The sequence below is a fragment of the Leptonychotes weddellii genome, chromosome 11 (assembly GCF_054177405.1).
Source record: "Leptonychotes weddellii isolate Sample4059 chromosome 11, ASM5417740v2, whole genome shotgun sequence".
Classification (NCBI taxonomy): domain Eukaryota; kingdom Metazoa; phylum Chordata; class Mammalia; order Carnivora; family Phocidae; genus Leptonychotes; species Leptonychotes weddellii.
Window position 1 is genome coordinate 24,904,443 of NC_138379.1, and position 27,769 is coordinate 24,932,211.

The 27,769-nt window shown below is 35.1% G+C and overlaps 1 protein-coding gene across 1 annotated transcript in view; it reads left to right on the top strand.

The window, feature by feature from the left end:
• Positions 1-27,769, top strand: part of LOC102744272 (doublecortin domain-containing protein 1) — a 99,375-nt gene that overhangs the window by 22,887 nt on the left and 48,719 nt on the right. The window contains exons 3-6 of the mRNA XM_006728927.3: positions 2,229-2,398; positions 17,415-17,678; positions 18,893-19,049; positions 19,523-19,685. Coding sequence (XP_006728990.2) covers positions 2,235-2,398; positions 17,415-17,678; positions 18,893-19,049; positions 19,523-19,685 — 748 coding nt within the window. The 5' untranslated portion in view covers positions 2,229-2,234. The remainder of the gene's footprint in view (positions 1-2,228; positions 2,399-17,414; positions 17,679-18,892; positions 19,050-19,522; positions 19,686-27,769) is intronic.

Below are 27,769 nucleotides of genomic sequence, written 5' to 3' on the forward strand. Positions count from 1 at the left end.
TTTTTTTTTTTTTTTAAAGATTTTATTTATTTATTTATTAGAGAGCGAGCGAGAGAGAAACAGCATGAGAGAGGAGAGGGTCAGAGGGAGAAGCAGGCTCCCCGCTGAGCCAGGAGCCCGATGCGGGACCCGATCCCAGGACTCCAGGATCATGACCTGAGCCGAAGGCAGTCGCTTAACCAACTGAGCCACCCAGGCGCCCCAACTATTCTTAATCCTTTCTTACAAATGAAGAAACTGATGCAGAAAGATGTTATGTGACTTGTCCAAAGTGTCACAGCTAGTAAGTGGGCAGCGGGGATGTAATCCCAGACACTCTGGCTCCGGAGTCCAGGCCTATAACCACTGTGTGCTTGAATGCCTTTTTTAAAAAAAGGGTGGAAGAGCAGATCTAGGGGTGGGCATGAGTGAGAGCTTCTATTCATGTAAAATGATTAAGAGATGGAAGTAAAAAAATAGTGGTTTTTCAGTGTGTCAGTAAATAAACTATGCATGTGTTAATAAAACATAAGGCAGTGCCTTTACCTGTACTTCACTAAAATACCATAGTAGTGTCAGTCAAATTAAAATTAACACATTTTATTTTCTTTAATCTCTAATTAACAATTAGTTTTCATTTAATTAGTAATGTGCATGAATGATATCTGCAAACTTATTCTATTCTGCATATTCTACTTAACCTATTATATGTTCTACTTTTAGTGAGGATAACACTGTTTTTATAGTAACATTATAGAAGAAATATTGCATTTAATAATGGTAGTGATTTCACACTTATATAATTCATTCCACCAAAAAGCATCCTGAAACTATTTTACATGGAAAGTAAAACTATACCATCACTCAAATGATTGCCTCTTTTAGTGAAGATTAGGATTGTAATCATGCATAAGTAAAAAGTAAAACTATTTCTATATTTCAAGAGTTATAGTTTGATGCAAATTTTCTTAGTTTTTAATAATTGGACTATATAATAAACACACCAGGGCAGTCAAACGATTTCATTCTGCAAGGTGATTTACTTTGTAATCATATAATTTTGCCTTGCTGTACACAGCTAGAGTTTTTCACTTATAAGCATTCCTCAATTAGGAAGATTCAACCTATGAAGGACCTGAACAAACAGTGGTTGTTATAGAAGCCTGAGAGAACCTTGTTCCTCCTGCTGTGAGAAGCTTAAAGGGAGAGGGGTAGTGTGAAGGCCAACAGCCCTTTGGTCTTCAATTGGAATACCAGAGGGGTGCTGGGCAAAGAATAGCACCTTTCCTTATTAAAGTATGGAGAAAGAGATACATTTTCTTATTTTGATATAGATTCAAATTCACCTAACACTTCATGAATGTCTACCATATGCCAAGCACTGTGCCGGATGCTTTCATGTTCACCATTTTATTTATTTAATCCTTATAACCATGTAGATAACCAGTTTTGCAAATGGGAGGATTAAAACACAGAAAGGCTATAATACTCATGGTCCCATAACTAGAAAGTGGGAAAGACATGATCTTATGTATTATAGGTATGTATTTCTCCATAATACTTGTGAGTTTAAATTATATTATAGTTCTTTCATTCTTCCATATGCTTAGTTAACAATAAGTCTAGCAACTTGCTAACTAGCTAACTTGCTTTTCTGGAAAGCAGTTTAGTTCAAGGAATATCAGGAGTTTCGGGATTAGATTCAACTGCAGACAACAAAGACCCTCTTCCAAGTCTTTGCCAAGATTTTATCACCTCAATGAGGCCTATACTGACAAACCTATTTAAAATTGCATTCCTGGGGCCCCTGGGTGGCTCAGTCAGTTAAACGTCAGACTCTTGGTTTCAGCTCAGGTCATGATCTCAGGATCGGGGGATCGAGCCCCGCATCTGCTTGTCCCTCTCCCTCTGCTCTTCTCTCTCTCTCTCAAAAAAAAAAAAAAAAAAAAAGTAACCTCTACACCCAACATGAAGCTCAAACTTACAAATCAAGAATGGCATGATCTACCGGCTGAGCCAGCCAGGTGCCCCAGGATTATACTGTTCAAAGACTTAGATTCATACTTTTGTTTTCCTTTAGGCTTTCATCTCTGTTTTTTTTTTTTTTTTAATCATGAGATCTCACATTTAGCAACTGCTGCATAGTCTAGAACATGATGAGAAATAAATTGTGATTAATGCCCAGCCTCAATTTATAACCCTGGAGAGTTTTATCTTTTAAATTAAATAAAATTCTTCCTCATTTTTAGCTGAAAATGGCAAAAAGAGAAACAGATGATCACGGAGCATCACTTTCTCAGTCTTCTTTATCACCCTTGACTAACGCCATGGAGGTATCACCGCAGAGCAATGCTGAAGGCACCTTCAGTGGAAATACCATTCACCCAACTTATAAATGTATTTCAAAAGATTTACCAAGGTAAGAATATTATTTCAGCAGCTTAAACTGAATCCTGAAGGAGATAAAGTGCTTACAGAAAGTTGTCTATGTAAATGCTCAATATTTTGTGGAGATGATGTCAATAATAACTTGGAGATATGATGGGCTATGAAGGTTGTTGCCTGGATTAGAGCCCTTCAATTTCTTTTATTCTATGGGAAGAAAAAAGGTAGATGATGCAATAAACAGAAATTATCCCTGGAGTTTGACTTGGACAGTAGCATAATGATAAAAATGATAATGGCAGGGCAGATAATATTTGCTCTGTGCCATTCACCATGCTAAGCACTTAACCTGCATTGTGTCTATTTAGTTCTCCAAACAACCTTGGGGGGAATATAAGGCAGGTAGTATTTAAACATTTCCATTTTACTAAGGAAGAAACAAAGACCTAGATAGGTTAATTAACTTGACCAAGATCACAGAGCTTGTAGGTAGAGAACATATGGTTTGAACCCATGTGGATCTAACTCCACAGCCAGAACTTTTAACTGCTATATCCTACCACACTTCTCAGAAATGCAAAGCAGAGGAGACAGAGGTATTTTTCCTGTGTTTTTTTCTCCATTAGAAAGTGAAGGATGAAAAAGTATCTGCCAGGTGTGTGTGTGTGTGTGTGTGTCTTTGTGTGTGTGTTTTAAGATTTATTTATTTATTTTAGAGAGAGCACACCGGGAGGGGGTGGAGGAGGTGGGGGAGGTCCTGAGGGAAAGGAAAGAATCCCAAGCAGGGTCCATGCCCAGCACAGAGCCTGATGCAGGGCTCAGTCTCACAACCCTGAGATCATGACCTGAGCCGAAACCAAGAGTTGGATGCTTAACCAACTGTGGTGCCACCTGGGCACCCCTATCAGGTTTTGATAAACTATGGGATGGCTAAATGTGATGTCATAGTCTTAACGTTAGATAGAAAATATATACTATAAGAGCATTAAAGAAAATATTAATAAATTAAGAATTATGTTAATCTCTTATAAAAATGCCAGGTTACATTTATATCTTAAAGCGGTTTGTTTTTTGTTTGTTAGTAAATTTAGGTGAAAGTGAAATCTAGACTTTTAGCTAATTTTTGTTTTGCTTTATTCCTTTGACCTCTGAGTCCATATTAGCAGTGTCTGAGGTTATTTATCCAGTGTACTAGCTATATGCCTAGATAATTTTTTAGAACATCATTACCCAGTATAGTTATACGGTAGAGATGTAAGTTGTTCATGAAAGTGTTCTTTCCAATAAGACAATGGAAACAATTTCTAAATAAGATTTTTAAGTATTCCTTTCTACAAATGCCATTGCTAATATAATGTGTATTTACACATTTTTATTCCCTTTAGAATTTATTTTTATCAACTTTCCTTTTAAAATAGTGCTTTTTATTCCAACTATCTTTTGTGTATTTTTAGATTATTTTTTTGTTAGAGTTAACTATAATTTCATTTATACGGTTTCTGCTTTCTTCTCATTTTCTTTCTTTGATTCTGATTCTTTTTAACTCTGGCCTTATTCGTCCTTTTTTTAATGTCAGTCTTTCTTTTCATGTGACACCTTCCTATCATCTGTTTTTTTATAGTTTATTTCAATGTGCTACTCATATTTCTTTGTCTGAATCCTGACTTCTTTTTTGCCACTATTACCTGTTACCATCAACTTTGATTATGATGCACCTAGAAAATAAAGTAAACATTTTCTTGGTAATTGAATGGAAAGTCAAAGATAATGCCCAGAGATCTTTTACTTTCATGAAAAAGAAAATGATGAGTTTCAACCTGTAAGGGGTCAGGTTCATAAAGGCTAATGGTTGGCATTAATAGGATTATCAGAGAGAGGCAATTTTCTCTATAAGTAAAGACATTTCTCCCTGATTGAGGTTAAAACGTTTCTTGTCTCATTCTTGTTTTCCTTGCCACCTTTCTTCCAACGTCTTTGTGATCTTTTTATGAGAAATAATTATTAAAATATAGTCAATTTGTTTTTCCTTTACTTATATCACAAGAGATTATGTTTCTTTTCACTAAACACACTGTACGTTTTACAAAATATGCCCACATGAATTAAATCCATTCATTGCAAGCCATACAATGACTGGTCACTTTATTCTCATGTTATTACCCAGTGCTATTAATTTATTCTATATTGTATTCACATTATCCACTCTTTTCCTCTCTCTTGTGTTCTTTCAATGTTTTTCCTTTGTCACTCTGTTGTATTTGTTTGTAATAGAGTGAAAACTGCTGTGCCATGTTCCTTCCCCCAGCAAGAAAACTAATCACCAACAGTGTAAATGAGTTCAACGTATTGTGCCAAAGAAGGTCTGATCCTCGCATGTTATGACTTACCACTAGGAGGTCAGATAACTGGAAATATCTAGCCTAATTCCTATGGCTATTTCCAGGAAAGCAGCACAATAAGAAACTTTTCCTACCTAGCTATAGTCTGATGTATTCCCAGGTGACCTGGAACAGGGCACCAGCCTTTGAGACATGGATGGCAGAATTAATTATTTATTGATAGCAGGTATCTATGGACAGTTCTGTCATATTTATAGAAGGTATTTCCAAATGCTGAGTAGAAGATTTCTAAATTACAATTGCATTTTACAATTAAGAGAATGTTGTAAAAAATTAGTATCTCTTTCTACCCCACGCATAAAGTATTTTAATGATTTTTAGCTGATGATCATCAAAGGATGTAATTTCATGATTTTTACAATAGAAAGTTACAGTATTTTTTAATCCTGCTTGCAGCTGAGTGTGTTGCCAACTCTTTTAGTTCCCTGTGGGAGAAATTATTTTTAGTGCATTAAATAAGGACTTAAATCAGTTTTTTTTAAATTTTTTAAAAAGATTTTACTTATTTATTTTGACACAGAGAGAGAGAGACAGGGAGAAAGGGAACACAAGCAGGGGAAGCGGGAGATGGAGAAGCAGGCTTCCTGCCGAGCAGGGAGCCCAACGCGGGGCTCGATCCCAGGACCCTGGGACCATGACCCGAGCCGAAGGCAGATGCCTAACGACTAGGCCACCCAGGTGCCCCAGGACTTAAATCAGTTTTAAAAGTGAATCACCAACAACTTTTTGTTATATATTATATGGGTTGCTTTTTCACAGACAAATCTTGCTTTCAAGGAGACGAATAGCACCTAAACCATTCATTCGCTTTTTTATGTCATTTTAGTTATCTTGGATATTTTTTTACTTCTTTTTTTTAGGTAATCTCTGTGCCTAACATGGGGCTTGAACTCACGAGCCTGAGATCAAGAGTCTCATGCTTTACTGACTGAGCCAGCCAGGTGCCCTGGATCTTGGCTATTTTTAATTGGAATGAATCTTAGATTCTTTTTTAAATAGAAAAATTTGGTCATATTTCCTTTTCCAGGGACAGTTTAAGTTTAGCAATTTCATCATTCCAAAGACGAGCAGTCCATTCCCAGCATGGAATGGGCAGCAGAAGGGAGTGAGGGAAGATAGCAGCAGTGAAGGAAGCAAGGAAACACCTTCAGTGCTCTACCTTCATTCCCAACAAATTACATTTGGCGTAGTTCATAACTTTTTTCAAAATTTTTTTTCAAAAACAAAATCTCTACAGATCTAAAGATTAATGTATTATTTCCTTTTAAAATGTTAAAAGACTATATTGTTTCCTTTGGAAGATTTACATTTCCTCTGGAAACATTGTATATGGTATCTGTAACCTCCTCCAGTTTTAGATTTAAGATGTACCTTGTTTTTATTCCTTTGTATTTTGCATAAGCACAAATATTCTTTTCTTCCTTTGGGTGGGATGATACTATACTCAAATGGGTCCTTTACCCAGAGAACTTGCTCTTCTTGTTTAGAATTTCCTTCTGTAAAAGTAAAAAAGTTCAATTTAACAAACGTTGAATAGCTCCTAGAGGGTATATATGTGGCTTGAACATAACACATTGTTTATTATTCAATCATCAAGTTCTAAGTAAAAATTTGACATAGTATGTGTTATAAAATAACTGGAAATTGTGCTGCAACTGGGATACCCTTACCTAAATTTCTAGGCCAAACTAGAAATACAATTTCTTCTGCTATTGGAAATAAAATTTGGGGGGAATTGTTCACTTTTATTATTATCACTTCTGTTATTTACTTTCTATGATGTTTAAATCACATTTTATCTAGTAATTGTAGAAAGTTATTTATATCTTTAGGTTATTCATTTCATCAAGTTGGAAAAAGGTTCTGATGAAGTTTAATGAAATTTTTGTGCTTTATGTACTCCAGAGATTTTATAGCAGGTTACATTCACCAAACATATGTGGGGTTATTTCTTTTATCAGTTGTATTTCAGTATTTTAAGCTGGTGATTTATTATTGAATGTACTTAGGGTTATTTTCCCTTATGTTTACATTTTCTTATTTGTGTTTATTCCAATTAGAGCATTTAATTACCATTAAAATGGTAATAGGATAGAGATAAGTTTTACAAATGACAATATTAAAAAAAAAACATAACTCTTCATGAAGGTTTAAATGCCATACGAATATAAAGCAAGAAAGATATGGTTGTCAAATATACAGTATAAATAAATAATTTAGATGAAAATGGTTGACTACATTTAACAAAGAGACTACCAAGTAATGAGGGGCTAAAGAGTGGTTGTTAGATTTGATGTACTTCATTGTATATTGTAAGTAATTGCTATCCATAAAAAAATCTATGGCTTCTGTATAAGAAAAAGAGACATTTTGACAGCCAACACTGGTATGAAGCGACAGCAAGTACAAATCCTTGGCAACTGTCATTATTCTGCTGTTGAATTCATATCTAAACTGTGTGATGACTTAGACCTGCATGTTTGTTATTGAGCCATGACCTGTCAAAGTAGCCACACTTATGAATAGAATTATTAGCCACATGCAGATTTCTTCCATAGAAATCTAAATTCACCCAGCATGCTTTGTGTTTCAAAGAGCAGGAAAATAAAAACTCTGTCATTTTTATGCTTATGCTGAAGTTTCTGGTGAAATGTTCCTGATTAAGTAAAAGTAAAATGTTTAGAAAATACCATAGTAGTTTATACTTTAGCCCATTATAAAATTAGTAAAGATTTTGAATAAAACAAAAAGTAAAGCAAGTGTGATTCAAGAACTGATTGTATGTTAGGATACTATTAGCACAAAGTAACAGAAAACTCAACTGAAAATGACTTTAAAAATGAAGAAAATGAGGAAGAATTCATTATCTTACATAACAGATGCAGGGCAATTCTAGGGTTAAATTCAGTGGTTCAGCAGTATTTTCAAGGAGCCTGGCTCTTTGGCTCCTTCCCTTTGCCATCCTCAGAATATTGGCTAGATCCTTGGGTATGACTCCTCCTACTTGCAAGATGGCTCATTACATGTTCACTCAACAGTGTCCAACTAAAGAAAATGGATATTTGATCACTTATCTCTCTCTCTTTTTTTTAAAGATTTTTTTAAGTAATCTCTACACCCAATATGGGGCTCTAACTCACAACCCCCATATCAAGAGTCGCATGCTCTACTGACTGAGCCAGTCAGGCACTCCTATATTTCTTTTTATTAGGGCAAAAAACCTCTCCCCAGACGACTTGGCCTTATGTCTCATTGGCCAAATTTGGATCACAAGGTGATTACTTAACCGGCAAGGGAAAAAGGAAATATAATTACCACCATTGGTGTTAGACACTGAGATTTACCCACTGGAGCTAATCAGGGGATACCTACTATGGGCATATAAAGAGGATGAATCCTCAAATATAACTGAGGCTTTTCTTTAAAGAAAAAATCAATGGAAAAACTGTTGAATAAATATTACCTGACATAACTCTTGGCTTTGGCTTTATTATATTTTACTTCTAAAATTGTGTTTGTCGGTGACATTTTTGTGACACATTTTGGCATGATGTCATAATTATCAAAGAATAAATCCTGCATATCAATTACTGGTTGAGTTCTAGTAGAAGTATAAAAGATACAAAACAAAGACCTTACCCTTGCAGAGTGAGATATAAAATCATGTGAAATTACATAGCAAATCACAAAGCAAACATTTCAATATGCAAACTAGTACATTAGTTCATATAGGACCTTGGGGGGATGATTTAGAAATAAGGAATGATTAGGATTTAGTAGGCTTAACTCCTCTCATGTGTCTTGTCAGTTTGAGCAGCTTTGTTGAGGCCTCCTCTATTCTGCTAACCCCTGAATTTCTCCCTCATAGTAGCCAGGACTTTCCTTCACAGTACTAATCACAGTTAATAATTGTAAGTTTATATGCGTGACTATTTGTATAACATTTCTCTCTTCCACTAGACAATTATTGTTATTATGGAAGGAGTTCTAGAAAATGTAACCACTGAGTTTAGATTAATATTTATTAAATACCTGCTTATTGAAAGATGTACAGTAATGGGTATAGATCAGCTGAATGAAACCCATTGGCAAATGACTGGTAAGAACTAATGAAGGCAATATGGTGTAATTATAGCTGAAAGATATTACAGAGGAGCAATGAGCAGGACCAACCAGTAGAATTCCTTGAATAGGAGATAGACAAGTATGATTTTATTAGTTTTCCTCAAATTTCTATAAAAAGCCACTAAGACCCACTAACACTATTAAAGCAGAGAAATGGGAAGAAAAATTGTTCTTGTCAAAACTAGAGTTATACCCTTAAATCTTATCATAGTCTTATAATTTTCTGTACTACTTTCTGAGCATATTTTCTTAGACTTTTGGACCTTAGATCTTTATTTAGTTGTTACTTGTGAAGTAAAAATTGTACATCAGATTTAACAAAAATTACAAAAAGTAAAGCATAATTAAACAGTAGTCTAGACTATCAAGGGGGCTACAAATTCTACAATGTATAGGATCTATCCTTGATAATCTTTTGGATTATGATAAAAAGCTGATATGTAGACGAGGTATAGTCATGTTTGAGAAAAGAATAAAAACGTAATCTACTAATGTACCTTTGAGCTTTGTAGTTCTGTGACTTATCATATCCATTATATCATGTAAAGAAATTGTTTAAAAGATTCATTTACCAGGGCACCTGGGTTGCTCAGTTGGTTAAGTGTCTGCCTTCAACTCAGGTTATGGTCTCGGGTTTCTGGGATCAAGCCCCGTGTTGGCCTCCCCTGCTCAGTGGGGCATCTGCTTCTCCCTCTCCCTCAGCCCCTCCCGACTCCCTCCCCACTCCCTCCCCCACCTCTCTCTACCTATCTCTCAAATAAATAAATAAAATCTTTAAAAAAAAATTCATTTACCTAAAGTATATAGTTTTTAATTAACTGATAGTTTTTATTCATACTGCTTTAAGGTTAAATTTTGACATGTTTTATTTCATCTTCATCTAAGCACACATAAAATCCTTAAAAATATACATAGTTTGGGGTGCCTGAGTGGCCTGGTTGGTTAAGTGTCTGCCTTCGGCTTGGGTTGTGATCCAGGGGTCCTGGGATCGAGCCCCACATCAGGCTCCCTGCTTGGCAGGGAGTCTGCTTCTCCCTCTCCCCCCTGCCTGCACTCTACCTACTGTGCTCTCTCTCTCTCTGTCAAATGAATGGATGAAATCTTTAAAAAAATATATATATATATATATTTATACATAGTTTAATATATGTAGACACATCTCATCACAATTTTTGTTCTTGAATAGTGTTTTCCAATAACTGAAAATAAACTAATTCAGAAGCAATGTTGCTGATGTTGTTTAAAGGAAACATATGAGAACTTTTACATCCAAGTGAATATCTCCTCCTTTAAAATACTCTCTTTAGGAAGTAATTTATTCTAATAAAAATGCCATTTCTCAAAGCATTTTTTTAGTTCCTCTTTGAATTTGTCATCAAAATCTGTGACATACTCTTTACATATCCTCAGTACTGAATGATAACAAAACTCAATCTTAAGTACTTATATTTAAATTTTCCAGAAAATTTACCTCAGATCAGAATCTAAATTTGGCATAAAAAAAGGATAATGAAAACTGCATAATTATGGTAGGCAGAAATTTAATATGGCCCCCAAGATTCCCACTTCCTGGTGTATATGGCTGGTGTAATTCCCTCCTCTTGAGTGTGGGTAGGATTGTGAATATGATAGGATGTCACTCCCATAATGAGGTCACATGATAAGGTACAAGAGATTTTTGCAGTTGTAGTTAAAGTATGTAATTAATTGTCTTTGAGTTAAATGGGAAATTATCCTAGTTGAATCAGATCAACTCTTAAATGAAAATTTAGAGGTCAGAAACAGAAAAATCAAAAAGGTGAGTTTCTGTTGGCCTCAAGGAAGATGATAGTCACTATAAATTCTACAGCTATAAGGAACTAAATTCTGGCAAAACGTGAATGACCTTGGAAAAAAGACTGTGAGCATCAGATGAGACTGTAGCCCCACTGACATCTTGATTTCAGTTTTATGAGATCCTGAGCAGAGGGTCCTGCTAAGTTTTCCCCAGACTCTTGACCCAGGGAAACCATGTAATAATAAATAGGTATTGTTGTAAACCACTAAGTTTGTGGTAATTTGTTGCCCAACAATAGGAAACTAATAGAGATAGATAGATGATGATAGATAGATAGATAGATAGATAGATAGATAGATAACAGATATTTTTTAAGAAGTTATATTTTTGAAGTAGTGTGATTGATATTCTTGTACCAACCTAATATAGTATAATTTAGGTTTTAGGCTGGGAAAAAAAAATGCTTTTTACCAGTGGTAAAAGTAAATAATACAGTGATGAATTAGAATATTTGACAGAAATTGAGGCCTAGCATTTTAAATGGAGGACATAATCAATGAAGTATAGTGATTCCAGCTATCAAATCTACCAGGGCAAATGTGAATGCACAGGAAGGAAATGCATTTCTATATACAAGGGCAGCATAGAAGGGCACCTGGGTGGCTCAGTCGGTTAATCGTCTGCCCCCTGGCTCTGGTCATGATCCCAGGGACCTGGGATTGAGCCCAGCGTCAGGCTCCCTGCTTCTCCTTCTCCCTCTGCCTGCAGCTCCCCCCTGCTTGTGCTCTCTCTGTGTCAAATCAATAAATAAAATCTTAAAAAAAAAAAAAAAACAACAAGGGTAGCATAGAAATCTTACCAAAGAAGGAACAATTTGAGATCTGTATATATGTGGATCTTTTACAGATATAATAAAAGATTTATAGTAGAGACACATCATAGACTTCCAGGACAAGATAATAAGACTGACATAGAAATGTTAAAAAGAAAATCTGTGTTATAAAATTAGCTCAGGTTCCAGAATGTGGTAGATAGCCTCAACAGTAAGTGAGGACAAAGTGAGGTTATTTTTTATGATAAAGGATCGTTTCCTAAAACATTGGTTTAGGAATCCACATGGTATTCCTACACCCATCCATAGAGAATAAAGATAAGCCAATAAATAAAAGTGACCTTAGTATTAAACTAAATTCAGTATCATTTGGGAAAAACAAAGTCCAATAAAACTGCCATTCAGCTTATCAAATTTTATAAAAAACAGTTGTAACAAAATCTAGATTTTAAAATAAATTATAGGGCACCTGGGTGGCTCAGATGGTTAAGCGTCTGCCTTCGGCTCAGGTCATGATCCCAGGGTCCTGGAATCGAGTCCCACATCAGGCTCCCTGCTTAATGCAGAGCCTGCTTCTCCCTCTCCCTCTGCCATTCCCTCTGCTTGTGCTCTCTGGCTCTGTCTATCTCTCTGTCAAATAAATAAATAAAATAAAATAAAATGAATTATAATGTAAATTTTATGTAATTATTATTTATAAGAAGCACAGGGAGGACAGGATGTAAAGCCTCAAGTCCAGGCAAGCAGAATTTTGGAGCTGAGTTCCCTGCATAAAATCAGGAGACATGAAAGATAGATATACCTACCCATGGAAAAATGGAATAAGAAAATATAGACCACCAGCCCAAGGAAGCAGCAATAAATGGGTATGATGTGTTCTAAGGTTCTTGCCTTGTCCAGAAAGTAATTAATTAGTAATTTAAATTAATCTTTAACAAGATTAAGATTCATATTGTAATAGCTAGTGTTTCCATAAAAAGTAAGGTTAAACAATGTAGGACATTCAACCTAATAGAAATGAAAATGAAATAATAAAAAAGATGTTATTTAATCTGAGAGAAAACAAGAAAGGAATGAAAAGGAACATAGAATACATAGGAAAAATAGAAAACAAATTGTAAGATTACAGGCCAAATTCTCAATTAAAAGACAAAAACTTCTTGGTGAATGAGATAACTATGTGAATGTAGAGTACAATTCTCAGAAGGCGAAGACTTTGGGGGGAAGATAGCTATGTGAAGATATATATAAATCTGGAGGTGGAAGGAAGTTCACTTTAATAATTCTGAATGTCATGGGATTTCTAAGAAATTTTTGCAGAGGAGGCAAAAGGATCTTTCAAAGAAAAAAGGTGAGGAGAATAAGAGAAAGAAAGACAAAGAGACTACAATTGTGGTGACTTAAATACAGTCTACACGTTAGAGTTCTATTAGCTAAAGAGCGCTGCTGGTTCAGGGCTCCTAATGTAGAGCTACCTCCTTTGCCCACCTCTCCAGTCACACGATGCAGTGTCTCTGCTTATCTTGGTATAGGAGACAGGCCATGCAATTCCCCTGCCAAGTATGTTTTCCTCTTTTGGCATGCATCTGAGAGTCCATCTTACTCGAAGCCCTCTTCATCTTATTATCCTGCTCTCCTGTCCATAGTTTTTGGGCCACTGACAGGTACTTTCCCATCCACAGGCTTGCCAGTGGCTTATGAGATTGCCTAGCTTAAGAATTCTAAACTGGGTAGTGATGCAGTTAAACTTTTGGGGGCATTGAATGTAAGTCATAGAGAGTCATCAGAAAGTAGTGTGGTATAGAAATGGGGAGATACATAGAGGAATTAGCAGAACCCATGAGGACTGAGAAGAACAGAGGTAGGTTAGGCAATAATGATGTAAGAAGAGGAAGCAGTTAGGCATAGAAGGATAGATGAGGTTGTGGAGTCAAAAAATGTGGCACTCTACTAGAGTTGTGGTTTTTGTTGTTGTTTTGTAATTTTTTTTTTTAAGTAACCTTGATGCCCAACATGGGGTTTGAACTCACGACCTAGGGATCAAGAATCACTGAGCCAGACAGCGGTCCTTGTTTTTTAGTCTTTTAAGTTGAGTGTAGTTAACACATAATGTTATGTTAGTTTCAGGTGTACAACATAGTGATTGGATAAGTTTATATATTATGTTATGCTCACCGCAAGTATAGCTACCATCTGTTCCCAGACAATGCTATTACAATAATAATCACTACTATGGGAGTTGTTTTTAAGTCACTAGTATATTCTGAAGAGCAGTGAATGGCCTTCTCTTTGTGCCCTGCTGGAGTGGTTTTATTTTCTTTTTTAAGTTTCTGTGTATACTAGTAACAAGCTCAGTCACCTGAAACCCAAGTGTGTTTGAGCTGAATGGTCCTAACACCCTCATTTCCAGCATTAATTTAACAAACCATGTGTATGGGTTTAATTCCCTTTGTAGGACAAGTTAGCTTTGCCAAACAGTTCTGTGATTATCTTCTCACACCCAAAGACTAGGCAACACATCAACTGTTAAAAGAAAGAAGAGTTTAATAGTGTGTAAGAACTAGTGCAAACCTGTCATCAGCATTGATAAAACAAATCAGAACTGATACAGATGGTGGGCCAAAAGCGACATTTTCACATGAAAAACTACCTTTTCTCCCCCTTTTTGATATAAATTACTAGAGAAAAACCAATAATAAATAAATATGGTAAAATCATATAATTTAGTTTAATTCTTTTAACCATTTACCAGGTAAATCTCATATAATTTATTGTCCTAACCCTACCAGAATCATGTGGAGTTGGGAGGGAGAAGGATGCGAGTTTCCCTAAAGGATTCCAATGCTCTTACCAGAAGACAGGGGGAAGATATGCCAGCAGATGAAAACAGTAAATAACTTTTACATGACTAGATTGAGGAAGGCAAGATATAAGTAAAATTACTTGATAAAATTTACATTCTAGTAAAATCTGTAAAGATCGTATAGCAACCTGAAAAATGGTTATAAGACAGTATTTAGGTAAAAAAGGCAAGATACTGAATTAAAAGTGTGACACATAATGCAGGGTCATCGAGCAAAATGGTCAAGAAAGAATTCTTGAGGCATTTTATGGTACAAAAAGATGTTTTTATTAGCACACTGGGACAGGACCCGTGGGTAGAAAGGGCTGCACTGTGATTGTGAGAAGTGACTGATTATATAGGGTTTTCTATCCCATGGAAGTGAAGGTGATGGTAGGGCTCCAGGACATTGAGTCTATAGGTTCTTGGAGGTCTGGCTGTTATTAAGATTGTGTTTTTCTTGTTAATCATTAAGACAGTTACAAACAATAGTGGAGTTTCCTGTCCTGCGTGACTGCGATCATTATCAGTTGACAATTTGTTTCTCCCTATCTTTGTTCTTACAGTGCCTGAGGAATGTTACACATATCCCACCCTAAGGGGAGTGGGGCTTGTGGGGTGTCAGCTCCAGTTTTGCCCTCAGCTTGCCTTTTGCCCTCTCATCAATACAGCTGAAACTTTGAAATTTGGAAAAAATAAAAACCTTTCACTTTCTGGTGGTGTGAAAATGGATTATCATATAAAATCATGAGGATATTTATAAAAATATTTGACAATAAACAAAATGTGTTCATTAAAAAAGAAAGACACAGGGCACCTGGCTGGCTCAGTCAGAAGAGCATGTGACTCTTGATCTCAGGGCTACGAGTTCAAGCCCCACACTGGGTGTAGAGATTACTTCAAAAAAAAATAAAATCGGGGCACCTGGGTGGCTCGGTGGGTTAAGCGGTTAAGTGTCTGCCTTCAGCTCATGATCTTAGGGTCAGTCTGCTTCTCTCTCTGCCCCTCCCCCCACTCATGCTCCCTCTCTCTCTCTCAAATAAATAAAATCTTTAAAAAGTTTTTAAAAATAAATAAATAAAATCTTAAAAAGACACCCAATCTGCATTATGTAGAGAATTCCTTTTCTTTCTTTATATGAGAATTTGCTTTCCAAGTGACTTTTTTTATTTTATTTTTTTAATAAAATACAGCGAGACACAGCGAGAGAGGGAACACAAGGAGGGGGAGTGAGAGAGGGAGAAGCAGGCTTCCTGCTGAGCAGGGAGCCCGACGTGGGGCTCAATCCCAGGACCCTGGGATCATGACCTGAGCCGAAGGCAGACGCTTAACGACTGAGCCACCCTGGCGCCCCTCCAAGTGACTCTTTATGGGCACTGGGAACTGTCTGAGATCCGCAGATCTCTCCTCCTGCCTGTTTGCGGCTCTTCCCCTAAGTTGAAAAGCCTGGTGACCATTTGCAGTTCCACAGCTGGTGCTGCAGAAACGCTGCCACTGAGACCTGACCGCTGCCACCTGCCGCCACCATGGTTGTTGTTAAAATCTGAGGTACCTCAGGTGGTCTGAAGGGAGGTCTCGCCTCTGCCAGAGTTCAAGTCCAGCGATAATTCAAAAGGCTGTTTACCAAAGTTCTGAGCCTGGGTAGATCCTCAGAGCAGAGGGAAGACCATAGAGCTATGGTCAATTCAGGACAGACTTGGATAGAAAACATGTGATAACAACAAATACAACTGCTTGGATCCCAGTGTTTTAGCTTTATTGATGCACTGTGTCAACTCTCATCCACACACCCACACCAATTTTCCCCGTGGCACGTGACTGCCTTCCATTCTTTCAGAGGAAGTAATCAACCATTTTACACATTTGTGAACATAGAGAGGACAGGCCAGGAGAAATAATTGTGACTGTAATGACATTGGTGGGTTAGAAAAAACTGGAGGAGAGGCTGTCTGTGCCAAGCTTTCCACATTAAGCATATGCTGTTTTATAATTGCACGGGTGGGTGGGGTTATATTACATTATGTATAAGAACTACTGAGGAACTAGCAAATTGGACAGAAGCAGATTTGGTTTGTATAAAAATACAAATACATGGAATACTGAAATAATACATGGAAGCTTACTATCCTCTATGCCTAATCATCACACAGCTCAATATTCTTAAATATGTTAAAGCTTGTTTCATTTTATCATACCAGCAAATTCTCTATATATTCCATCTTCCTAAGTTGGTATTTACATAGATTTACATATTGTCACAGGTCATATGGTCCCCTGTTTAAACATCATAGTTCATCTAAATGCTACTCCTCCAGCTTAACTACCAGGTAGGGTGATCAACCAACCCAATTTGTCTGAGACTGAGGGACTGAGGGACTGAGGGAGTTCCTGGGGTGTGTGACTTTGATTGCCAAAGCCTGGGCAGACCTGAGCAAACCAGGATGAGTTGGTCACCCTAATCCCAGCCTGCTATGAAGCCTTTATCAACTTTATTCCAGACAATGTAAGTTTGCTTTCAAGGAATTTGTTTTGCATTTATAGTTAATACATACCCATAGTTCTAAGTGGCTTACTTAACATATATTCTGTCTTTATTAGGGGATAGTTTGCAAGTTTCTTGAGGGTAGAAGCCACATATCTTTAGCTTTTATATTTCCTAATACTGAGCAGAGTGCTAGTTTTTAATAAATGAATCTAAGAATTTAAAAATTTTACTTGCATTGTTTCAAGCATTACACAAGCTTTCTTCTTTAATAGAGTAAAGCAATTCAATTTAATGGTTATGAATGTGGGCTTTATTTTAGTACAGGCTTAGGTTCAGTTTCTCACCCTGTCAGCTTACTGATTATGTGAACTTTGGCAAGTTAATTGTCTCTCTGAACCACAACTTCTTAAATCTGTAAAATGGGGATACAAATAGTACCCACTTCCCAGGGATGTTATAAGGATTAAATACAATACTGGCCAGTGTGTAGTATTTTGTCTAGCACATAGCACACAACCAGTTATGGGGTAGTTGTTAATAAGTAATTACAAATCAATTCACTGTATTCTTCCATGGATTGTTTCTTTCAGAGAGTTTATGTCATCCCAGGCAAAAGCAGTTATTAAAACTACTGAAGATTATTTGCAGTTTGGCCCCAACAGACTTTTGCATTCAGCGGCAGTATCAGAAGGGTCAGGACTTCAAGATTGCTCCACACATCAAACAGCATCAGATCATAGCCATGATGAAATATCAGACCCATATAGCTACAAATCAAACAGTAAAAACAATTCTTGTTTTTTATCAGCATCCAAGAGAAACAGACCTGTCAGTGCTCCAGTGGGTCAACTGAGGTAATCAAAGCTGTTCTCTGTTCTTTTAACCGACTGCTGAAGCTTTTTCCTTTGAGCAGAATTTATAATGATTCAATTGACTATTTCAGACATTAAAATGTAACACATCTCTAGGGTTTTGTTTCTGTTTTTGTTTTGTTCATTTTTTCTTTGAAAACACCTGAGTAGAATGTTGCTAATTACACTTGTGGAAAACATGAGATACACTTTAATGTGGATAATAATCAAACTCAGAAAAAAATACTTGAAGGAGAATCAGGCTAGGACTACAGAATATCTGTTTACCAGATATTTGTTTAAAATCAAAATGCATACTTTTGATATTTAATCAATATTTTGTAATAAAATCAAAATGAAATGGACTTATAAAACCATTTTGTGTATATATTTTCATATCAAGATTGTTATCATAAACTGTTAACCTAAGAATTTATGGATAGAAGAAAATGTTGGCAAAAGCAAAAATCAAACCAAGAAACTGATACTCCCATTATTTTCATATATTTGATTAGGTGGGTATATTGTGATTTTAATTTACCTGAAGTTTTTATTTCAAAATGTTTACTTTGCTTCTGTGGCATTAAGAATTACAGGGTTAGAGAACTCTGAAGAAAAATACAACATGCTAGTCATTTGTCATGTACTTTTGCTGAGAAAATAATAAGAATCGAAACTGATTTTGAATGAAGACAAAACTTAGAAATCTTCCCTTTCTACCCCCAAACAAATTTGAGATGAAAGCAGTTACAACTAACTTTAGAATAAGAAACTTAGAGTAAGAAACTATTTGAATTTCAAATCTTTTTAAAAAATCAAAGAACTTTGGTAAACATGAAAACTTAAGGGAAGATCTTAGCCATTTACTATTTCATGATGTTAGGACTATGTTATTGTTTTTTGTTTTCTAACAGAACACAGCATGTATACATATGATTTTTTAAATGAGGGTTGTGGTGTTTTATAAGTTAACTGATAAAAAATCATCTATTCTCAGATAGGTGTTTTACATGAACAGTTTTAGCAAACTTATCCTGTGTTAAATTTTTAAAAATATTTAAGTAGATATGGACAATCTTAGCCTATAAAAAGTTTTTTTGAGGAATACTTGGGAACAATCATTAGGGCTTATATCTATACAAAATGTCTAGGATAATATTTATTTAAATGTTTTTACTAATTAACATGCACCAATTTTGTGGGTTTTTTTCCTTCAGAGTTGCAGAGTTCTCTTCTTTAAAATTTCAGCCAGCCCAGAATTGGCATAGATTGTCTCAAAGTCACAAACTTCATCCCAGAGTGATTACAGTAACAGCTTACAAAAATGGATCTAGAGCAGTCTTTGCCAAAGTTACAGTACCAACCATCACCTTGGTAAATAGTGTTCAAAAGTTTTCAGTGCTTTATTTCTTCCCTTACTCTTTTTATAATTTAAGAAATGAAAAAGATGATGTTTATTGTGTTAAAATTTTCTTTTTAGTAATGAATCTGTAAAATGCTTATATATACATAGATCTCACAGGTATTTTATTCCTTTCTTTTTTTTATCAATATATAAGTGGTATATTGAATTAAACAGAATAGCTTTATATCTTGTGGAGTTGTTAAACAGACAGAACAAGGACTAAAATTAGACGATCGTTAGATAGTCTCAGTGCTGTGATTTACCTTTTATTTTATATTTTCAAGTGCTAGAAAATATATTGGTGGAGTTACTTGAGTTACTTAACTTGGCCAGTGACTCAATGGGTGTCTGTTTTCATTGTTAGCACCTTTTGTTTCATGGCAATGTGTTGCTTTCTTTGTCCTAAATCACTTTCTCTTACCTCTTGCCTGCTTTCTTCTAGTTGCTGGAGGAGTGCACAGAAAAGCTGAATCTGAACATGGCCGCACGACGAGTGTTCTTGGCAAACGGCACTGAAGCCCTCAAACCTGAAGATATACCCCATGAAGCCGACGTTTATGTTTCAACAGGAGAGCCCTTTTTAGATCCATTCAAAAAAATTAAAGGTAAAAAAGAAAAAAAAATACCCTACCCCCACCCCCAGTAAATTGCTTAAGGGGTGCAATTAAAAAATGATTTTCATCCTGTCTTTTTTGCATGGTTTAACAAAACTAATGTTTACGCATTTACAGCTCAGTAAGAGGATAATGTGCTTAATGAAAGAAAAATCCACTGACAGCCACGTTTATTGCCCTTCATTAGCATTGGTGCTTAATTTAATATAGATCTGAATAGACATTAGGGAGCCTGCAGGAGGTTAAATGGTGAAAATATAATAAATTAAATCAGAGATTATTGAATTTACTGTTTAGTTTCTGTGACACCCAACAGACATAATTCATTAGATTTATTCTCTCAGAAAATAGTTCAAAGTTTCAAATAGCATTTATTCATTTACACTCTTGGTCTTTTTTCAGAGAGCATTAACATAACTATGAAAATGTGGTCAGAATGAACATTTAATTCTCATATACATGCGATTTTCCTAATAAAATTTTTCATAAAGTAAATGCTGCAGCTTGACTTTTTAAACCTTGAAATGTGTGTGTGTGTGTGTATATATATATATATATATATGTAATTTATATTTATATGTATACATAATATTATATACACAAAATATAAACATGTATTTTAGACATATTTGCTGGTGAGGTCTTTTTTTAAAAAGTCCATTGTTTCTAGCATTTCAGAAATGTGATTTTCTAAAATAAAACAAACATTTTTCTTTCTTCAGTGGGAAAGAATTCATTTTAAGAAAGAAAGAAAAGTACTATCGAAGAATATTCTTACAAACATGTCATACCATAGTCTGTTATCAAGTGCTATAAATGGTAATCACATTTAAATGACATAAGAACTTTGGCATACAAATTCAGTGTCTCTAACTGTTGTATTCCCCTGTACTTTTACTACCTTATTAGAAGTATTTTTTTTTCCTGAAACTGCTACAAAGCTGGTGAACCAAGGACAAGTCTAGGCAGTAATTGCGTAAGTGGAAGAAAAGTAATTCTGGAGTTCATTACAGATGAAGTGATGAAAATTCTTCCTATATTAATGTTATTATATAAGATGAAACTAGGATTTCTCTCTCTTTCAAAATACCTGATCATCAGGAAATAATTTCTTGAATTCAGTAGAAAGTTCAAGGTAAAGAAACTTGTTGCTATAGTACTCACTAAAAATTACCTATGTGGGAGTATAGACCCATATATTTTTCAAATCTTGATTCAACTTTAAACTATGGTTGCTTTTATTTTGTATTCATTGAATCATTTGTATAAATCATCTTCTATAAAAGCATGTGTCTTTGTGGGTAAATGTTTCTGTGACTGTTGTATATTTAAATGTATATGTAATGAGTGCTTCCTTAAGATCCTTGATTATTTTTATTAATAAGAAATACTTGCCATTCATATGATAATGGTGTTGTAGAAGAGATTTATAAAAATTATTTATAGTTAACTTCTTAGAAATTTTTCTGGACATGTATGCTTAAAATAACAGTGTTACACACATGACTAGCTTGGTGGATGATTTTTAAATGTACAAACTAATTTCTTCCTACTTTTTGTTTTCTCTTTTATCCTTTTTTAAAGCCAAGTCCAGAACAAAAAACTTCTCTGCTTTGTCTGCATATCTTTGGCTGTGTTTCACTGTGACATGCACTGCTGTTCTTTTAGCACCAAAATGTTGGCACACACTCCTGAAAATTTCACACCATCTCTTGCTGGATCAGCAAGCTTAACCCACCAAAATCTGGTGTTGTGCAATGGTTTTTGACTGATAATCAATCTTTATGCTGCTCGACAGTTGTTGCTGGGACACGGAGTAGAGCAGGTGGCAGATGTGCCTTGTCTTTTGAGAAAAGAAATTGTAGGTGAGGTTGGACACAGACTAGCATATCACATGTCCATTAAAAAGACCTAGGATAAGTATAATGGGAAAAAGCCACTTGTCTAACTTAAGCTCATAGATAAGCCTGTAAGTCTAAAGGCTGATATTTGGTTTCTTCCAGAACCTTAAGAATATAAATGTAAATAAATATTATCTATACACAGTATAGTCTTTAACTTGAATTAAATATTTTGAGAGAAGTGTGGGGAAGATTTCATATATATATATCCCACATATTCACATGTACTTTTTCAAATCAGGTTAAAATTACCTTTCTTGCATGTGTTTTATAGATAATCAATAATTTACGATGATGTACCATAAAAATAAGACACATATGAATAGCTTCGAAGGTGGTAGATAAATTTAGAGTAAGGAGGCATTCTAAACATAAATAAGGTGAAAACTGCTGGCAAAATTGGGTATTACTATTGTATCTTTCTACATGAACATGAATATTTTACATGCAGTTAAGCAACAGGCATTAGAGTCAGTAATTAGTCATTACTTTAATATAAAGATTTTCATTCATTCAGCAAACATTCATTGAAAGCCTACTATGTGCCAGGTACTAGGCCAGTTCAGAGAGAGATGAAAAAAGGGGCTTATAGTCTGACTTCTTTTTTATCAAATATCTCTGATATTAAATTCAGTTTAATTCAGTTCGATCTAAATGTAAACCAGTAAGTATTTTATTAAGTATCTATTATGTATGCAGTCCTGAGTTAGGGATAGAAGTCCTGGTCTTTAAGGAGCTTAAACTGAGTAAGTTATAAATCCTTAAAACTGAAAACCCTATTCAACAACGTAAATCAAATGGGTCCTCCAAAGGAAAATTTACATTATTTCTGCTACAGGAAGGCCAAATACGTCTATGTATATTTCGGCAATTATATTTCCATACTTCATTGTTTTCTTATTCTTTGGAAAAGCAGTGTAGATAGTGAAAATTGCCTCAGACTATTTCCAGATTTACCAGGGTAGAAAAAGACCTAAGGAATATTTCTGATTTTTAACTACTTTACTACCCCTTTTGAGTACCACTGTTGACAGTGCCACTGGATTTAATAGAAAGCCAGAGAGCTATTCATCACATACCTCGAAACACAAAGCTTTCTTATAGAGGTCAAGCCAAGGTCAAGACTGACATGAAGCATTCCCTGTTGAAATGCAGTATTAGAATAATTCTTACATTTTGAAGTTAAATGCCAAAGCAGAAGATTATGTATGGGGAAAATAGAATCTTTTTAATAAAGACTGCTGATGAAGATCAACTGTCTGATTAGGTCATATAATTCTGGCATTTGAAGATTCTGAAATCTATTAATGATTCTGTTAGAATTGTGAAGATGTAGTTAACGAATTGTTTGAAGAGGCATTTTAAAAGCTTTCAGATCCTTGGGCATGCACTTTAGGTTTTATTCACCATTTCCTGAATCTTCTTTAATGGTGGCACAGTGAAAATTCTTACATCTGATTCATGGGGTTTATAAGAGGTTAGCTCCTTTATAACTGCTAGAAGCTGTAGGCAGTGCAAACCTAGCATAAGAAATGCCTGGCAATTGCTTAAATGTCTTAAAGAAGATGAGAGAAAAAAACTGTTTGGACCTAACTCATTAGATCCAAATTCCATTGTATGGGGTTCTGATTGTTTAAAAATTTTTTTAGTTTTATATTTTCATTCTTTTATGTATATTCTATTCTACTATTTGGCTTTTAGAGCTGTCATTTACAGTGATTCATTTCAGTCCTGCGTTTTGTTAACCAGAAGTGAAACTGAGTACTATGAATAAGATTTTATATCTTTAATATACTGTATTGCAAAGATGTAATCACAGAAAAAAATCCATAAAAAGTGTTCTTGATACTACACCTAAGATCTAAATTTAAACCTAGAGATTTTCTGCTAACTGCCATGTGATCTACAAAATGAAATAATTTGCTGTGACAGCTTGTGATTGACAAGAATATGTGTGAGCACATTTAAAATAGGCCATCTCTTCATGTAGAAGTAAATGTCAGTGAAATGATGGATTCTCATCATTTTAATTATTGATGATTTGGAAATATTTCAATTCCACGACACACAAGACACATTCTAAATAGCAGCCTAACACTTTTTCTCCTATCTGCGTCAATAATGAAATGTTCTGTCATATTTTGTTTTTCAAAAAATGCATTAGTTTAATGAACCTGGATTCATGCATTATATTTTGTTCCATTATGTGTCTCCTGAATTTGTTGATTTTTAAATGGTTGTGTTAAAAGCACAAGTTTCAAGAAATAACCCACTACCCACCTCAAATCACACCTTGCTATTCTTGCTGCTAGATCTCAAGACAATGCTATAATTCTGACTATACCAAGGACTACTTTAGTCTGCTAAAGCTAATATTGGGCTTTGTGATGATCACCTATGGGGAGAGCATTACTTAATTTGAGCAACTACTACAGGAGTTGGGGGAGGATTTCCCAAATTCCTTGTTATCATATTGTTTGAATAGTATTTGTATTAGGCAAGATTATTTGTCAGTCCATTTTAAATCTCCCACTTAGCTGCATGTATTCAAAAACAAGAATATGACATTAGATAGAGGATAAAAACTCACTTTGTTCTGAGATAGCACGTGATTCTATCGGTGGGGGGGGTGGGGGAAGGCAGAGGGAAAGAGACAGAGAGAATCCCAAGCAGGCTCGATGTTCAGCACGGAGCCCAATGCAGGGCTCAGTCGCACAACCCTGAGATCATGATCTGAGCCAAAATCAAGAGTTGGGTGCTTAACTGACTGAGCTATTCAGGCATCCCAGCACATGATTCTTTTATCTAGTTTTACAAGTCAGGATAAAACTTAGGCATATATTTTATTTATTTCCCTATCCCAAATGTTTAAAACCTGTAAATAAGTATGTAGATTATCTTTACTATATAAACAGATGTAGATTTAAAGAATGTTGCAAGAGATGGACCCTCCAAAAACTGTCCTTAGCTAGTAGGGAAATCAAGAGCATGCATATGGCAGCATCTCTTTATACTGTAAATTACCAAATCATTGAGAATCATCTAAATCCTTGACATATTCATGAATAGCTGAATTGCATATATATATAAAGACTACACTTGTTTGGTGAAGGGGCCCGCAAACCTTAACTGTCCTGATAGTTTGAACACTTTCTGCATGTCATGCCCGCATTCTGTGCTTTAAGTGTATTATATTTTCTACTCAGAATTCCTAAGTTAGTGCTACAACTCCATAATCTCTTACATGCAATTTCAAAATCCAAAATTGCAGAAGATAAAAAAATTTTTTCATAACTCATTTGGTAACAGAACCTTATTTAGTATAACTAATCAATTGTTTTATTGAAAAATACTATGTTTGATGATGGACTGCTACCCTAAACCTTGCTGGATGCATTACTTAATATGTGATCTATGCACTATTAGGATATATGCACTGTATTAACACTTTTGAAATCCAAAAGTTCTATTTATGGAATTACACCTGACTTAGGGAGTTTGGATAAGGTCTTTCTGTCATAGCTGCAAAGAAACCAGATAAATTTTAATTCTCATAGAGTATTAACTCAGAAGTGTTATAAATACTGTCTTTATCACCTTGAGTTGTTTGCTACATGGATAAAAGTGGACAGAGAGAATATCTCCCTGGCTAGAGCTGAGAGAGTGTGTGGGAGGTAAAAAAAAAAAAAAAAAGAAAAAAGTAGTTCTCTATCTAAGGAGGCAGAGGAATAGTTAAAGAAAGACCATTCATTCATTTAATCATAATATTTATTGAGTCCCTATAGTGTGTCAGGCATTGCTCCAATCTTAAGGTTATGGCATGAACAAGAGAGAGATCTCATGGAGCTTAGTGAGGTAGAAGGAGCAAAGACAATAAATATATAAAGAAGTAAATAAGGTATTTATTGACAGTGGTGTTATAAAGGAAATCAAAAGGGTGGTATCATAAGAACAAATAATGTCATGGAAACAAAAGGAGATAATTTGTCAAGTGAAACAGGCATTTGTAGTAAACTCTAAATCAAGTCTTTTAGGTAGGTACTCTTTCAAGGGTTTCCTAAATTTTAGACCATCAGTTTTTGAAGCTTTCAGACATCTATTAGGAAAGACTTGAGAAATGCATTATTATTTAGTGGCAAGAACACTATACTTGAAGTCAGATGATCTTGCAAGATTCTAGTCCCTTTTATATGACCTTAAATAGATTGGTCTGTGTTTCAATGACCTTACCTGTAAAATTGAGGTAATAATATCTTAAAGGATTATTGGATATTGTCTTTGTTTCTACAAAAAGATAAATTATTTGGAAATTAAATGTCTATAAATATCTAGTCTGAACAGAACACTGAGAATAGCATTTCTTAAACATAACTAAGATTCTAATTGCTATTAAAACCCCAAGGCTATTCATCAGAACCTTGTGTATACTCCTCCCTCCCCAGAATAGCTAGCTAGGTTCAGGAAAACAACAACAAAAACATTTATCTCTGCTTTCTTCATTACTGCCAGGGAAGCAAGCTACAGTGTGAGCCTGAGCAAGTCACTTAACCTCTCTAAGCCTCAGTTTTCTTATTCATAAATTGAACCCAACAGTAGACGCCTCACAGAGTTATGAGGAGTACATAAAATGATCAATGTAAAAGCCTATCATATATAATAGGTGTCAAAAACATTGTATTTCCACATAATCTTTATTTATTTTCCTTCTTTTGCTCTATCTCTTGTTAGGCACATTTCTACCAGCTTTTCAAGCAGGTTGTCACAAGTCCCCGATTTTACTACCAAATGTATTTGCTAGGTCTGAGATCCTAAAATGCACACAGCCAAATTAAAATCCCTGCTGAGCACTGGTATACATAGTATGATATGGGAATCTGAGTTAGAGCCTTTGAACTCTTACAATATTGTGCTTTTTGCCTTGAGAATTTGTTCAGCGTGTAAGTCAAACTCAAGTCCTTTTTTAAAAGGAGCCCCAAGTGGCCTTGCTCTGCTCTATTCCAAGAGTCATATTTTAAAATATGTTTATGACCCAAGGCTAGCCTTCACTTTAAGCTGCCATAACTTATTTCAAGAAAGTTCATAGAAAAGTTCAGGGAAAGGGTGACAACATTTTGATTGGCACAATAGATGGGATGTTTGTAATTTTAATCAAATTTAAATTGAAGACATACTTCAAATGATATGTCAGACTAGTGTTACTGAGTTAAAATCTAATGACAACCACTTGTCATTATTAGTTAAATATAGCCATCATGCCTATAGCAATACATGATGACACTTAAGAACATGCAGAAACAACACAAGTATTTAGAGAAAAGGGAGGGACTAGAAACTCAGTTGAACACAGGAATGTGACCTGGATTATTCTATTTACCAAACATAGAAGCAATTGTATTTTGAACAGATGATATAATTGAGTATAGCAGTATGTTTTCTTACTGTCAGAGCATTTATATTTTATAAACCTATCTTGCACCCATGAAATGATGTGCTTGTTCATATTTAATGTCATTATCTATACCTACTTGACAATCAGAGCATTAAACTATTTTCAAGTTTCTTGCCCAACTACAAGAGGATGAATTTTTAAAACTAAGATTTTTAATAAGCTCATGGATTTGAAGTTGCAAATGTGCTGCTTTTATTTTGGTGATAGAAAGTAGTATTCTTTTTCCTGGCACATGCAAAATGGAAAATTACAATGTGGGAGCACCCAGATTTATTTAATTTTATGACAGGCATTGGCTTTTTTGAAGTAGACTGAGAAAATGTAATGATATTATAGGTAGACCTTCTAACATAGAAGCAGGTTAGAAAGTGCTTTATCTTTTTAATGATTTAGTTATAAACAAAACCGTGGAAATAAAATAAGATGTGGATTCTTCAAAATAAAATATAACCTATGGTTGGGGCATAACATTTTCTGAGTGCTGCAGAAGAGTAAATGTATGAATAATCAAGGGGACTTGGCAATTCCCGAGCATCTGGGATATGGCCCTTTGGGGAGGTATTTTCCAAGGTTATACTGAGCCTTAGAACTTCACTGGTGTGCAACCTCCACCGCTGTCCTGGTGGTCTCTTAATTACTAGTGCCTGAGGAGAGAAAGACAGAGACAGGTCTGATTGTGACTGCTTTGGAACCCACTAGGTGTGGCTAGTAAATTTAAAGGAGAA